The 16834-nt window shown below is 35.4% G+C and overlaps 1 protein-coding gene and 1 pseudogene across 1 annotated transcript in view; both read right to left on the bottom strand.

Annotated features, from left to right (window-relative positions):
- The window catches only part of ZSWIM6 (zinc finger SWIM-type containing 6), a 193154-nt gene that overhangs the window by 21398 nt on the left and 154922 nt on the right, over positions 1–16834 (bottom strand). Inside the window, exon 5 of the mRNA XM_072749999.1 lies at positions 2814–2993. Within this exon, the coding sequence (XP_072606100.1) occupies positions 2814–2993 (180 nt within the window). The remainder of the gene's footprint in view (positions 1–2813; positions 2994–16834) is intronic.
- LOC112935462 (cytochrome b-c1 complex subunit 7 pseudogene) lies at positions 10006–10349 on the bottom strand (annotated as a pseudogene).

Here is a 16834-nt window from a genome sequence, read left to right as displayed (position 1 = left end):
TGCTGAGCAAAGATAGTCCTACCTGACAAGAAACTGGTTCCATGACCTCTCACTGTCAATTGTTAAAATACTCCCAAGTTCAAATTTTACACATTTTAAGTGGCTCTGTCATTTCGGAAACAGAACTTAAAACTAAAAGGAGACCTTGAAAAAGCATCTTAGTATTATGCATGTATTTAAAAAATTAGAGTTCTACCTCTCAATTTGGCTCACTGTGGTAATCAATAATAAAAAAGTAAGTGGTAGACCATGACTCCATTTGAAAAAAAAAAGCAAAACCCTTAACTTCTCACATGTTTGTATGCAATTGTAGGAGCAAAGAGAAGGTGTAGGAATACACCACACTTTGAATGGTGGTTAGCTACATAAGATCAATAAAACCAATTCTAACAACAACAACAAAAAAGGCTAAGTATTCTAGCTCCTCTGAATAGAAAAAAAAAAAAAAAGGCTAAATACTAATGAAATAATAACTAAATGAAAATGTAACATATAGTCTCTAATAACATGGGAAATAAAGATTATGTACATAGACAATGATTAAAGAAGATACACAAAATTTTATTAGCACTGAAATTATAGTCAATTTTTTTACATGTTTGTAGGTTTGTGGTTTTTTTAAATTTTTGCAACAAGATGAAAAAAAGAAATGAAAATTTTTTTGGAAACTTTTGCATCAAGATGGAAAAAAAAACCCAAATTTTCAAAATGATACATATACAAATTTATTTTTAAAATCTTGAATAAAGTAGATATAATATTAATACATGCTGATAAAAGAAAATTTGGGAAATTCAGAAATATAAAAAGGAAGAAACTAATAGCTCTTTTATCAAAAAATTAAAATAAAAAAATTGGCTATCATTCTGGCATATGTAAAAAAAACCCTACTCTTTCAGAGTGTAGATTTTAATGTTGCTGTTGTTGTTAATTAACTCTAACAAATAACCTTAGCAAAGACAAGGCCTGATTCCCCCTAAATATTCACTCCAATGTGCCAACATAACCAATTCTGCCCATGGTCTATGTCATGTACACACTCTACCCAGCTGCAATGTGTGGCAGCTGGGCTCTGCTGGCTACCGCAGACTCTCCCCTACCAAGCCTACTCAGTACTCCAGCAGAAGTACTGCAGGCTAAACATCAGAGTCCCTCTGTAGAGATGTCTCTTCTGCTGGAGGATGTGGATATTCTGCTAAAGACAGGAATCCTGGTGCCTTCAGGCCCAACAGTGAGAAATGTTGCCCTTAGAATGGATTCTGACTTCTATGCTTAGACCAAACCATACACAAAATAACCTGTTTCATCTGGAGTCTAGACCACTTTCTTAAAGGCTCTCCAAAGCCTATGGAATATTTATGTTTAATCAAAGGGAAAGTGACCAGATGCAAAGTAAAATAGTAAACTGTAAAATGTTAGGATGGCAGTACCAAAAAGCAGGTGGGAGTGAAACCTCCAAATATAGTTAAGGAAAAGGAGATTAAAGTAATTACCTATGTATAGGGAAACACTTTCCTAGCAATGGAAGAAAATAAATGTTGAATTGTTGAACTTGAAAATCCTAAGCTTCTGGAAGAAAACTGGGATAAACTAATTTTCTTTGAAATTATTAAACAAAATGATCACAGGCAATAAAAATACTAAATTCCCAAGACATATATTTCCAGACAAAGCAAGGCCAGATAATCAACTTTTCCAAGTCCTAAAACTTCTTTTTGATTAGACAAATCCCTGTGGAGTAATACATCTCATTTTCTTTCTTTGTAGGGATTGAAAACACTATTCTAACATTCATACTCAACACAATGTCCGGCTCTCTCTAGTAATACCAACTCCATACAGGGCCAGCCTATACAGAATGAAAATCTCTGTTCTGGATCCTTTCAGTGTAATGTAACTCCCACCTTACATGGATCACAACGTTCAAGTCGGTCAAATCCCCCACAGCATCCCTCCCCCTGAACCCCAAAAAGGGCAATAGGAGCACAAAGACACATAAATAATGACATGAAAAAGTGAATGAAAATTTTATTTGTAAGACTTAAGTTCCTTAAGGACTTGGTTCTGAAAGAGAGGAGAAAATAGTATAGTAGCTGGAAAGGAAAATGAGGCCAAGGAAAGATTTGATTTTTTTTGAAGATGAGAAGAACTTGAGCTAAACAGGTAGACCCAACAGAAAAGAAGCTGGAGAAAAACAGCATACGAGGACATATGGAAATGTCTGAAAGCATCTCTCAGTTGTCCCCAAGACTGGAGAGCACTACTAGCTTATAGTAGGTGGGAACAAGTATGCTGAACAATTCTTTACAATAAAGAATTTTCCTACTCCAAAGGCCAACAGCATCTCATGCCCCTCCAGCACAGTCATAAACATTTACTTGCTTTATTTTAAAACTAACAATTTTTAACTGATCAAATTACACAGTAACTCAAATACAAATTGGGTTGCACGAACAGCGATAAAAACACACAGTTTTCAAGCCTCTCGATATTTAGTTTTTTTACAAGGTAATATATTACCACCCTATTCCATGACTTTTTACATTATTTCCCAAAGTAAATAATTAATAGGGAATTTTAACACATACTAATACATAAAAGTATGATATCAATCTGTATCCTAATATGAAAACACACACACAAAGGATCAGGTAAAAATTAAAAATACATACGTTCATATTCAAAACATCAAGTCCTTAAATTGTACTAAGTTCTAGTGGGTAAAATAATTTTTCTACATATAAGTTATTATTATAGGCATATATCTACAATTAAGCAAATACAAAGTGAGCAGAATATTACTGCAGACTCACCTTGGTTGGCATTTGCACCCTGAGGCAAAGCATTGGTTAAGTTGGGTAATTCACTGCCATGATTTCCATCTTCCCATGGACAGACATCAACACTGTTCCACTTTTTCAGCTGTTTTAGCCAACTGGCCTTCTGCTCCAATTTGCAGTGGGGGTTTAAAACTATACACATCCACAGAGCACCTAATTTAAAGGGAGGAGGGAAGTCAATTTCAAAAATTAGAAAAATTTCCAATTCTAATAACTCAATGATACATTTTAAATGCTTTCAGAATGGACCCAGGTCTATCATTTTTACAACTCAATTCTCTCTTTATTTAATTCAAGCCATAAATCTCATACAGAGTTTAATGGAAGGACCACAGAGTCCAAATTTCAACCAAGGATCCAAACACTGTTGCACATAAAGATGAAAGATATTTCAAAGGCCAACTATAATCACCTCCCTACTTATGTGACATTTTGAACAAAAATGTCAATAAAGAATACAACCCTACAGTCCAATTTACCACTTTAATGTACAAACAAGTTTTATATATTTATATATGAAAGCTGCAAAAAACCACTCTAAATGGTTCTTCAATACAAAAACTAAACTTACATTTTTACAATAAAATCATAAAGGTATACAATGGACACAAATAGTTTCCTAGTCTTCTTATAAGCTTTCCAAACTTTAGTATGTCTTTAAATTCGTATGCATATCTGCATATCAAATAATTTGCATATTTATATATCAATAAATCTTTTTAAACCAAAATTCACTTAAACATATTTCTCTAAATGATTTAACCAGAAACTGATCTTATAAGTTAAATCAGTAAATTTATGTCTTTATGTGAATGAAATCATGAAACAATCAAAATTTCACTTGTTTTTCAAAGGAAAAACTATAATGAATTTAGATAGTATAGCTCAAAAAAAAGATAGTATAGCTCATAATTTGAATAAAGTACTGATAAAAATTATCATTCCTTTCTACATTCTTCAAAGAGATAGCTAATTCAAACAATTATTTCACAAGTCTTAAAATTTCAAGTTTTACTTTATTAATTTCTGGTATTTCAGACCCATTCACAAAACTTTTTCTTTGAAAAGGTACGTGTATCTGTGTCTATTTTAATCAACTGTGTTAGCCAAGTGAATAACAAAGACAGAAATGAACAGTTTGTTCTGTCCAAAAGAGATGCTTTACATTCTTCCACATTTAAAATTAACAAGCTTCCCAGGTATCCATCAATAGATGAATGAATAAAGATGTGGTGTGTATGGACACACACACACACACACACACACACACACACACACAGAGTGGAATACTATTCAGCCATAAAAATGAAATATTGCCATTTGCAACAATACAGATGGAGCTAGACATTATAAATGCTAAGTGAAATTAAGTCAGTCAGAGAAAGACAGTATCATAAGGTATTTAACCTTATGATTTCACAAATGTGTGCAATTTAAGAAACAAAACAAAGGAAAAAAGGGGAGGAAGAAACTTAAAAACAGATTCTTAACTATAAAGAATAAACTGATTGGTTACCAGAGAGGAGGTAGGTGGGAAGATGGATAAAAAAGGTGATGGGGATTAAAGAGTACACTTACAATGATGGGCGCTGAGTAATGTACAGAATTGTTGAATCACCATATTGTACATCTGAAACTAACATAACACTGTATGTTAACTATGTTGGAATTAAAATTAAAAACTTAGGATCTCTGGGTGGCTCAGCAGTTTAGTGCCTGCCTTTGGCCCAGGGCGTGATCCTGGAGACCCAGGATCAAGTCCCGCATAAGGCTCCTTGCATGGCACCTGCTTCTCCCTCTGCCTGTGTCTCTGCTTCTCTCCCTCTCTCTGTGTCTCTCATGAATAAATAAAATCTTTTAAAAAATTAAATTAAATTAAAAACTTAATAAAACAAAAATAAAATTAGCAATTATAAAATTCTTCTATTATAGAATCTAACGTTTTAAGGATCAAGTAACTTTTACCAACAGAAAATAAAAACTGCCACAACTGACTTAAGCCACAGATATTTAAAAATTACATTTCTTTATTTTAAAATGCCAATTAAAAACAAAATGTGGTCAGTTAAAATGAAATAAACCCACTAAACTTCTCGTTCCCCATGAATACAAAAAGCAGCAATCTAAGTACTCTACAAAGTAAATAAAGGCAAGCAGACTGGAGAAATAAAACTTTAAGAAGTAAGCTATATCAGGCTGATTTCCTGTTACTTTTCCCCCGTCTTTTGTCTCCTGGCTTGGACAGAAGATTTGTGCCATTAGGGAAACTCTGTAGAGGGCACATACAACAAAAACTTAAGAGAAATCTCATCTAGTTGGTGAGAAAACTGAGAAAAGGGGCCCTCCTCCTACTCAGGAGTTGGAGAGGTAGATCCCTAAATACTATCTATCAACAGGCCCAAGTCCTGTGGACCAGAAAGACCAAAGGCAGCAGCAGAGCCAAAGCTTTGAAAACTATGGATATCGTCATCCAAAGAAGGTGCAACAGAACTCATGGTCTTAATCTACCCCAGTTGTTGATTGTATGCTTTAAAAACAAAAACAAGGGACGCCTGGGTGGCTCAGCGGTTGAGCGGCTGCCTCCCTCTGAGGGAGTGATCCTGGGGTTCTGGGATTGAGTCCCACATCGGGCTCCCTGCATGGAGCCTAGTTATCCCTCTGCCTGTGTGTGTCTCTGCTCTGTGTGTCTCTAGTACATGAATAAATAAAATCTTAAAAAAAAAAACAAACAATTCTCCAGAGGATTTTAATAAGATCCAGACTTTCAGGGGGTGCCTGGGTGACTCAGTCAGTTAAATGTATGCCTTCAGTTAGGTTCATGATCCCAGAATCCTGGGACAGAGTTCCAAGTGGGGCTCCCTGCTCAGTGGGAAGCCTGCTTCTCCCTCTCCCTCTTACCCCCGCCACTCCTCTCTCTCTTTGCTAGCTCTCTCTCAAATAAATAAAATCTTTGAGAAAAAAAAAAAAAAAAGACCCAGACTTTCACAGCACAGTATTCAAAATATCAAGGATCCAAAAGTACTTGGCTTACAAAGAAACAGGGAAATGTGATCAATTCTCAAAGGAAGAAAACAATCAACAGATGCCAACTAAAATGAACCAGATGTTAGAATTATAAATCAGAAACTTTATTTTAACTATGCTCCATGAGATGAAGGTAAACACTAATGAAAGGAGTAAAACACAAACTATAAAAAGAACTAAATGGAAACTTTAGAACTGAAAAAAAAAAGTCTGAAATAAGAAATTCACTGGATGGGATCAGTGGCAAAAGGGATATGAGAAAGGGAAAAGTTAGTGAATGTGAAGATAATAATGGTCTCATCTTAACAAAGAAAAGCTTAAAGACAAGTGGGAAATTATCAAAAGGTATAACATTTGTGTCAGTGAAGTCCCAGAAGATGAGACATAGATACAGAAAAATGTGGAAGAAATAATGACTGAAATTTTCAAATTTGGAAAAATATATGAATTTTATAGAAGCAGTTCAGCCAACCACAAAAAGGGTAAATTCAAAGAAAGCCATGCCTCCCCCCAAAAAAGAAAGCCATGCCCAAAAATCTCATAATCAAAGCACTGAAAACCAAAGATAAACAAAATCTTGAAAGCAAATAATAAAAAAAATCATACATAAAATGACTCAAATAATTCGATATTTCTCCTCACAAATCACAGACAACAGAGGACATTGGAACAATATTTTCAAAGTGTTGAAAGAAACTGAAGTGTCAACACAAAATTCTATATCCAACAAAAATATTGCTCAGGATTGATGGTGAAATAAAAGAGTTCTCACATCAGGGAAAAGTAAAGCACTTGTTGCCAAAGAGATCTGTTCTAGAAGAAATGCTAAAGGTAGTTCTGCATGCTAAAGAAAAATAATACCACAGGGAAACTGGGAAACATAGGAATAAAAGAAGAGCAATAGAAATGATAAATATCTGACTACGTATAACAAAATGTTTCTGCCCTTTTAAGTTCTTTAAAATAAATATGACTATTGAAAATAGCAATATGAACATTGCCTTGTGGCATTTTAAATGTATGTAGATGTAATACACATAAAAACTGTAACATAAAGAAGGGAGAGTAAAGGGACCTATAAGATTTTAGACTCTACATTCTATTTAAAGTGGGAAAATATCAACTCAAAGTAGACTGGTTAAAGTTATGTATGTTTAATACTAAAACCATTAAAATGATACAAAGAGATACAAATACAAAAGACAATAGATTAAGTGAAATACTAAAAAAAGCTAGAACAATGCAAAGGAGAGAAAGCATTAAAGAAGGAACAACGGGGAAAAAAAGGGGATAAACAGAAAACAAGTAATTAAATGGCAGAGTTAAATTCAACTACATCAATAACCATATTAAATGTAAATGGTCTAAACACAGAAATTTAAAAAGATGGTAAAATCAGATTAAAAAGCAAGACCCAACTCTATGCTATAAGCGAGCTACTTTAAATATAAGGATATAGATGGATTAGATGGATTAGATGGAAAAGGATGGAAAAAAGATATACTATGTAAACACTTTCAAAATAAAGCTGAAGTAGCAATATTAATATCAGATAAAGTAGACTTCTGAACAAGGAATATTTATTTCAGATAAGGTGAGACATAATAGGATAAAAGGGTCAGTTCTCCAAAAACACATGAGAATCCTACATGAGTAAAGCTAAACCTAACATTAAGACTTCAAAATATATAAAGTATTTAGCTTAATGGAGAAATAGACAAATTCATAATTATATTTAGAAACTTTAATACTCCTTTTCAATAACTAATAAAACAAGTACAAAGAAAATTAACAAGGATGAAGAATAACTAAACACTATCAACCAATTTAGCTTCACTGATGTTTATAGAATATTTCACCTATCATTACTAGAAAAAAATAAAACAAAATACTACTCTTTTTAAAATGCACAAAGAACATTCACCAAGATAGCCTGCATTCTAGGCCATGAAACAAACTTTGACAAATTTGAAAGAACTAAAGTCATGCAAGGTATATTCTCTAATATAACAGAATTAAACCAGATATCAGTAACAGAAAATAAAAAACACTTATAAATAACTCATGACTAAAAGAGGAAGTGATAAGAAAAATCTGTACTGAATTAAATTACAAATAAAATACATAAAAAATTGTGATCTATAGCTAAAAAGAGTTCAGAGGGAAATGTAGAGTATTAAATACTTACACTGGAAAGGAAGAAAAGACTCATAGCACTAATCTAGATATCTACCTTAAGAAACTAGAAAGAGAAGGAGAAATCAAAGCCTGCAAATAGAAGGAAGGATATAACTTGAATTGAACACTGCCCACCCCTCAAATTCTATGAAACCAAAAGTTGGTTCTTTAAAAAGATTAATAAAATCAATAAAGCTACAATCAGAATAAAAAGAAAGACAAACTATCAGTATCAGGAATAAAAGAGGGCACATCATAATAGGTCCCAGAGAGGCATTAAAAGGCTCATAATGGAATTCTATGAACAACTTTATGCCTATAAATTCTACTAACTGGATAAAAGAAATCAATTCCTTAAAAAAAAATCAAAAATTATCAAAGTTCACTCAAGAAGCAAATGAATAGTAATAAATTTATTAAAGAAATTAAATCTGTAATAAAAAATCTCTAACAATGCAGGTTCAGAGGTTTCCCTGGAAAATTATACCAAACATTTAAGAAAGAATACCAATTCTACACAATATCTTCCTGCAAACAGAGAAAGGAATGGCTTCCAACTTAAATTTTAAGAGGCCAACACTACCTTGATACCAAAACCAAAGATATTACAGTAAATACGGATCAATATCCCTCATGAACATAGGAGTAAAACACCTCAACAAAATATTAAACAATATAATTAAGAAATATACAAAAAGGAAAATAAACCACAACTAAGTACAGTTTTTCCCAAGAAAGCAAGGTTGGTTTGACATTAAAAAAAATCAATCAGTGTAAATCACTATATTAACAGATTAAGGAAAAAACCAAAAACATGATCATTTCAACAGATGCAGAAAAAGTAATTTTCTTCAACAGAACAAGTAAATGACAAAATTCAACTTTATTTCATAATAAATAAAACTCGCAGCAAAACAGAAGAAAGATCACTTAGCCTGATAAAGGCATCTGTGAAAGAAATCCTACATTAACATCATAATTGAAAAAGACTGAACGTTTTTCCTGAAATCTAAACAAGGCAAAGATGTCTGCTCTTACCTCTAGTATTCAACATGACACTAGGAGAGAGAAAATCTTTAAGCAGGCTCCACACCCAGCATGGAGCCTGATGCAGGGCCCCAATCTCGGGACCCTGAGATCATGATCTGAGCGTAATCAAGAGTTAGACATAACTGAGTTAAGGTGCCTCTACAGCAGCTTTATTCATAAATGCAGAAGACTGGAAACAATCTGAATGTCTTTCAACTGATGAACAGATAAATTGGCACATTGGTACAACTTATCACCACTCAGCAATAAGAAACAAACCCCTGATGTACACATAACATCTCAAATGGATTATACTAAATGAAGGAAACCAGAATCAAAAGAATATGTGTATGTATACATACATACACTCTCATTACTTATAGGACATTTTAGAAAAGGTAAAACCTAAGGGACTGATCACCAATGCAAGGGATTAAGGGTTAGCAATGGAAATGACACACAGGGACAGTATGAGGGAATTTTTGGAGGTGAGGTAACTGTTTCATATGTTGATTGCAGTTATTGTTACAGGAATCTATTCATTTGTCCAAACTCAAAACTGTACAGCAAAATATTTAGACAATATGTATTTTTAATAATTATAATAGACATTTATTTAAAGTAATACATTCACAGTTCAAAGAGTTCTTTTTTTAAAATATTTTATTTATTTATTCACAAGAGACAGACAGAGAGAGAGAGGCAGAGACACAGGCAGAGGGAGAAGCAGGCTCCATGCGGGGAGCCTGATGTGGGACTCGATCCCGGGTCTCCAGGGTCACACCCTGGGCTGAAGGTGGCACTAAACCACTGAGCCACCCAGGCTGTCCAGTTCAAAGAGTTCTAGTTGTTCATTTCAGGTTTAACCAACTTTATAAAAATACTCTGAGGACAGGTGAAACCAGAGATTTCAACTACATGATTCTTTTTTTTTTTAACATGATTCTTTCTTTGCTTATTTTTCTCTCTCTCCTTTTCCCCACCTAACCTCTTTCAGATATCATTCAAGGTAGAATTTATCCTCACATTCTGTCCATTGCTCGTTAGGGAAAACCTGCTGCCTCATGGTCAATTGCAGTGCTCTCTTAATGTAAATCATCCTATCATTATAAGGATTCTTAGGAAGTCTTCTTACGGCTTCTTTTACACCATCATTTTCACATATTGTATCATCTTACATTAACCCCACAGTTTATTGAACACTGCAGCACTATCATACCATTTTTTAATATCCCCCGGGCCCTATCTGGATGCTGCAATGGCAAGCCTGCTCTCCATGATGATCCAAGAACCACAAGTGTAAGTATTTTTATATTATTTATAGCAATATTTTACAGTACAGTAAGAATCTTACTGTATGTAAAGTCTAAAGCAAACTGCTGCTACATAATATCTGTATCAAACAATACTGTCTACTGGTACTCCAAAGATTTAAGCGAGTATTCTTTCTACAGAAATCCTCTAACAAGCCAATGGACATTGCATAAATGACCACCTTATTAATCCTAGGCCTTTCCTATGCCCAGAAACAGGAAAATGAGCTTCAAATGAAACATGACCACACACTGTTGCAAAGCAAGGGACAAATCCAAATGGTTCCTAAAGAACCTGAAATTAACAGCCTTTTCCATGGAATCCCATTAGAAAACGGGATATAACTTTACCATGTTTTAGGTTGTGGATGGTTACCCTAACATGAAAAAAGTTACACACAAGTAATTAAATAAAAGCTACACATTGGATCAAAAATTGCCATTGATACTTAAGAAGCTACACTGAACTAAAAAAATTTCCAAATCATCAAATTACCTTTTTAAAAAGTAAAATCATAATAGCCAACAGTTAATGCTTAAAAATTAAGAATACTTCAAAGGCACCTGGGTGGTGCAGTTAAGTGTCCAACTTTTGGTTTTAGCTCAGGGTCATGAGATGGAGCCCTGAGTCAGGATCCATGCTCAGTGTGTAGTCTGCTTAAGACTCTTTCCCCTTCTCTCTGACCCTCCCCCCACTTTGTTTCTCACTCTCTAATAAATAATCTTTTTAAAAAAGAACATTTTCTGTTTCTAAGATGTTTTTAATCGTATATTTCTACTAATCTTAAATGAATACTTTATCAGACAAAACTAAAATCAAGAGGTTGCCCTGCAAGATGTGCTGTGACTAGTAACTTCATTATCAGGTCATGATCCCGGGGTCCTGAGAGCAAGCCCAGCATTGGGATCCACACTGGGCATGGAGCCTGCTTAAAGCTCCCTGTCCCCATCTCCCTTCTGCTGTCTCTCTCTCCCTTTCTAAGAAAGAAAAGAAAAGAAAAGAAGAAAAGAAAAGAAAAGAAAAGAAAAGAAAAGAAAAAAAGAAAAAGAAAAAGAAAGAGGAGAGGAGAGGAGAGGAGAGGAGAGGAGAGGAGAAAGAAGAGAAGAGAAGAGAAGAGAAGAGAAGAGAAGAGAAGAGAAGAGAAAAAAAAAATCAAAGAAGGGACGGGAAGGGACGGGAAGGGAAGGGAAGGGAAAAGATGAGGGAAAAAAATCAGATTATAGTCCTTAAAAGCAAAATCCTAAATATTCTTGGAAACTTTAAATAATGATTTCTATGATTTGAGGAAAAAAGAGATCCATCCTAGATTTTCATGCTTACATTTCTCTAATTAGAAAATCTCCATTTTGTAGAATGAAACGAATTTTTAAAGCCAAGCCTTTATTAATTTGCCTATAACATTCTTTTATTGCTCACCTCCCCAAAGAGAGGTTTCATCCTGAAAGGATGTTCTTAATGTTAGATTCAAGTTCAGAGCTATAATAGATATGGTCTTTTATCTTAACAGTCACCACTACAAAAGCTGTAATTAGCCTTAATAACCAAATTAACCAAATTGAGTAAGTCATTCTCCAAATTTTATTAATTCAGAGTCCCACTTTGGGCATTTATCTTCTTTCCCTCCAACACATGCCTGAAACATTTGTAGTTTTAAAAATAAAGCTCTTTGATAATTAAACAGTTCATTCTGCTGTCCGTCAGAAATATTAACCCTTGTAAGGACTCAACCAAAAATACTACACAGAACTTAGGGAGAACTCAGCCTTTCTAGCACTTACCAGAGGACCTGACATCTATAAAGGTATTACTGCTTCTTTCACAAAGGACACTTAATTATTTGCTATGAATTACAATGAAACAAATTCAATACTTTTAAATTGCTTTCCTAGCTTCAATACCTCAAAGTGTATAAAGGCAATTATCAAATCACTGGTGTGTGCATCATTCAGTTTCTGAATTATCCACATCACATTTCAGCTCTGGTCCAGCTTTTTCTCCACCATCCAGCACGCTCTTTACTCTTCTTTCCACTCTACCACCTAATCTGCACACCGTGATTTCTATCAAAAAGATGCACTGTAACATACAAGCTAAAGTACACCAAAACTAGAAAGGCAACTTCCCTGAGAAGAAGAAAAAGATTGGGGGAAAAAAAGCATTCTTTGGCACAAGGCAAACAGTTCCAATCCACTAAGTAGTCTTAAACCTGTTCACATCCTATAACTGACCAAAGAGTGAGCGAATGTGGGCAGACTCACACTGAGGCAGAAGGCATATCACCACAAAGGCCTTTTTGGTTACTTCTGCACTTCTCCAGTAACAGTGTCAGTGGACAAGCACCCCATATTCCCAGAAAATGGGATTAACAAGAATTAATGAATTCTACATGCCCTGAGAGACTATCTTTTCCCTCAAACATTTAGGTGTACAAAGCCGTTACCACTTTGCCCCACCTGACATACCCATTGTTTTACATTTCTAACTGGAAGGAATATTTGATCAATGAGCTCTGATCTGGAAAGGACAAGATATGCCCCAGGCTAGCCCACTTAGTGTCTCTGAGGTGGTAGTTCTCTATTTAAACAATAGGGATGATAATTCCTACCTACCTCGTAGGGCTGTTTAGACTTAAGATTATACATACAGATAGCTGTTTGAAACTGCAGGTTTACTCAGATCCAAAAGGTACACTCCCAGCAAACCTCTGTGTAGAGGACTTTGAAATTGAGGACATGGAGACTCAAAGGGTAGAACAGGACTGGAGGGCTCAGATTGCAAGTGATTCTGTGAATACCCTTACAAGTATTTTATATTTAATAAGCCAATTAAGAAAACATATTAAATTAAGCAAAATATCAGTGACATTAAATGCTTAAGTTAGTAATAATGGGTTCCTATAAATTAATGTACACTTGCTGTGTGATTTTAGCAGGAAACCTCTTTTAGTTTCTCCTTTTCCCTTGGTTTCAACGATCAGCTTTTAAATGTTTTGTTTTCCGGTAGGCATTTTCTCTCCAGCCTGCCAGGCCCCAAGGGGGGCCCACAAGGCCACTTAGAAGTCTGAGATGCTTTGGGTAATTATGTCCTCATCTACTGTCACAAAGGTGGCATTTTTCAAACTCATCCCTATCCCTCCATTTTTGCTGCCCACAGGAACTTCATGCCAGGGGATGGACAAAGAGTGTGGTGCTGAAGCCTGTGCATACTGTTCCTTTTAGCACCTCTTCCTTAGCATCTCTGTCAAAACTTCTAGCTACCACCCCATCCACTCTGCCTTCCTTTTATATTTTCAATGCCTAGGGTTCCACAGTCTTCCACAGGAACACAAAATTAAGTTACTTGATCTCAAGTTCTTTTTATCAGAGAAAAAAAACCCAGAAGTCAAACCAGGTAAAATTTGGTATAATGAGAACATGAAGGTAAGGAGTAACTACTGTTTAAAAAAAAAATCATTAAAAATGGGAGATGCAGGGGTGCTTGGGTGACTCCGTTGGTTAAGCGTTCTACTCTTGATCTCAAGGTCACAAGTTCAAGTCCTGTGTTGTGCTCCATGAAGCACGTGGAACCTATTTTTAAAAAATGGAGCTGCAGAATATGCAAGATCATGCTACATTGTTTATTAATAACCATTCAATTCGGACAAATATCTAACTCAATCCAACATTGGAGAAAAACTGAAAAACAGAACTTCATTTTCACACATTGCTACATCTTATACTCTAAGAGAAATTTAGCATTTGTAAAAATAAATAACCACGAGAAGCATGAAGTATTATCAGATAGATAACCACTATTCTGGTTATCTATGACCTATGTAAAAATCTACCCTAAATTTACTGGCTTTAATACAGAATGTATCACTGGATCCCATGATTCCACAGGGGAGAAGCACTCCTCTTAACTTTCTCCCTGCCTCAACACGGCCCCTCCAGGGGGACAGTATGGGCTTTCTCAGAGCATGGCAGCTTCAAGACAGCCAGACCACTTACAGGGAAACTCAGGGACCCCAGATAAAAACCTTCGATGAGACAGGAAGTGAACCTGCTAGTCTAGTCATTTAATGCCTGGGCCTAGAAACTGGCCTAGCATCTACTGTGCCATGTTCTGTTGGTCAAACATTTTTTAAAAATTGACAAGATGAGGGGATCCCTGGGTGGCTCAGCGGTTTGGCGCCTGCCTTTGGCCCAGGGGCAATCCTGGCCCAGGAGCAAGCATGGAGCCTGCTTCTCCCTCTGCCTGTGTCTCTGCCTCTCTCTCTCTCTCTCTCTCTCTCTCCCTCTGTCTGAATAAATATATCTTAAAAAAAAAATTGACAAGATGAAAAAACAAAGACCCCAAGTCTAAACAAAGGGAGTAGCAAAGGATGTGTGGCCATCTTTAATCTACTACAATTACCAAGAAAAATTATAAATCTGCTAATTACAAAATGGAAAACTAAAGTAAGTACTTATGAGTATTAAGTAAATACTAACCATTAAAGTAAATAGTAATGAGCATGAGAATGTTGTTAGTTAAGCTAACCAGACCCAGATAAGCCACTGAACACATGAGAAGAGCTGCCAAAAAGAGTAAAGCCAAAAACAAAAAGTCATTATGAAAACTTAACAACATAAAAGGTATCCCAACACACAGTGCAATATTAGGTGCTGGTTTGTATGCTAATTTTTTATTCCTTCAAGGAAAAACCTAACAATATCAGGTTACACATGTTGGGTTTCTAATTAGAGTCTACGTTTAAAATTTTTAAATGTCTGTCTTTAGGGTACAAATCACTCTATCTAGTTTAGCGAACATACTTCTAAAAGTGAATGGCACCTTTACTTATCCACCTGAGAGTAAATGCTGCCATTTATTGAATATTCATCTCACACTAACCTTATACTATGTATTTTACACATACAATCAATCACATTTCACCTCACGAAAACTCACTGTACAGAAAAGTAAACTGAGGTTCAGAGAAAAGACGAAAGGTATTGTGATGGGAGCCAGACTCACAGTCCCCAAAAACCAACATTCTCAACACTCAGGTATCTAGCCTCTGCCTATCTATATGGTCAAAAAGAACTTCTGTAAGTTAGGATCCGTATGTGCAGCTGTGCATATATAAATTCCAAGATTAGTCACTTCTGTCTCTTGACAGAATCATCATTCCATTCCTCATGTTTTAGCAGTATAATACAAAGGGACACAGCTAAGAAACCCTGTACTTTATTTAACCTTGTATTCCGTATGTACTTAAAACAGGTCTCTCCCACGTAAAGAAAGCATCTCCAGCAAAAACCTACAAGGGTTCATCTAAAAAGAGCCTAATTAAACCAAAGAAAATTACATTTTTTAAGACTGACAGTCACAGCAAACAAGTCATTTCACTGTAGACTAAAACAACAGGTAAACAATCAAAAGCTCACCTTATAATTGAAGACTGATTATTCAATGTGGAAGAAATCTTTTCTCTGAAACTATGATGTACTATAAGGTCTGCTAGAATAGAGTTGCATCAGCATTTCCAGGATAATGCTCTTGCGTGTGACTGAGTCTGCTCTTTGCCTGCAGGGCGAACTGCTGTGTGGAGCATTAGGATTTGTGACTGAATGAATCGGCTGGCCATTCTCTAGTGCCAAGCTCCACCCCCCCCCCCCCCCCCCCCCCGGGTCAGTGATGCTTGTTTTTCAAGTCCTTTTTACTTCACAAGTTTTTGTTAATATGTAAATCACTTCAGTAATTAAAACAAAAGGTGCACATTTTCCATAAAAGACACTTTGGAGTTTTTGACAGGTGTGGCTCTTCTCCCTATTTTCCAGAAGACACAGTGTGTATAATGCTAACGGGGAGAGAGCACAGGCACAGTGGCAAGTGAGGGGTAGGAGGCTGAGAAGCAAGGCAACCAGCACCTGCTCTAATGGTGAGAATGAAAAAAGTGACTCCCTTTTCCCTCTGTCTCAAAGGCAGAGAATGAAGACTATTTCATAGCTTAATTCCTACTTCTTAACATCATGTTTATTCTTATGAAATAGTCACAGACGAAGCAGAACAATCACTTGTGGTATTTCCCAGGGTTCCATAGTTATAAAACAATTCATAATATTTATCATATTTATTTTTGTTCTCAGAGGCTATTATGAGAGGCTAGAATTTCATGCATGATCCAATTAACTAATTATACTTATTTAGAGGCCATGAAATGCCTAATTGCAGTCACAAATAGGAGATCACTGGTATAATTAGTTGTGCTAGCAAAACTACAGTCACAAAATTTCTTGGGTCAGACCACACAAAAACTGTGACCCTAATTAAGAGTATTGTTCTCAGCACAATTCAGTCTTAATATGTTAGTCACCCGTGTTTGAAAGATAAGTTTAACTCGTGAAAATGTTCTCCTTACTTTAAATCTGGTGTGCTAGTTCCTAATTCACTAATAAAACATTTCTGGGAAAATTTCAAAATAA

This window comes from Vulpes vulpes, chromosome 2 (genome assembly GCF_048418805.1).
Source record: "Vulpes vulpes isolate BD-2025 chromosome 2, VulVul3, whole genome shotgun sequence".
Lineage (NCBI taxonomy): Eukaryota > Metazoa > Chordata > Mammalia > Carnivora > Canidae > Vulpes > Vulpes vulpes.
This window is presented reverse-complemented; position numbering and strand designations above follow the sequence as displayed.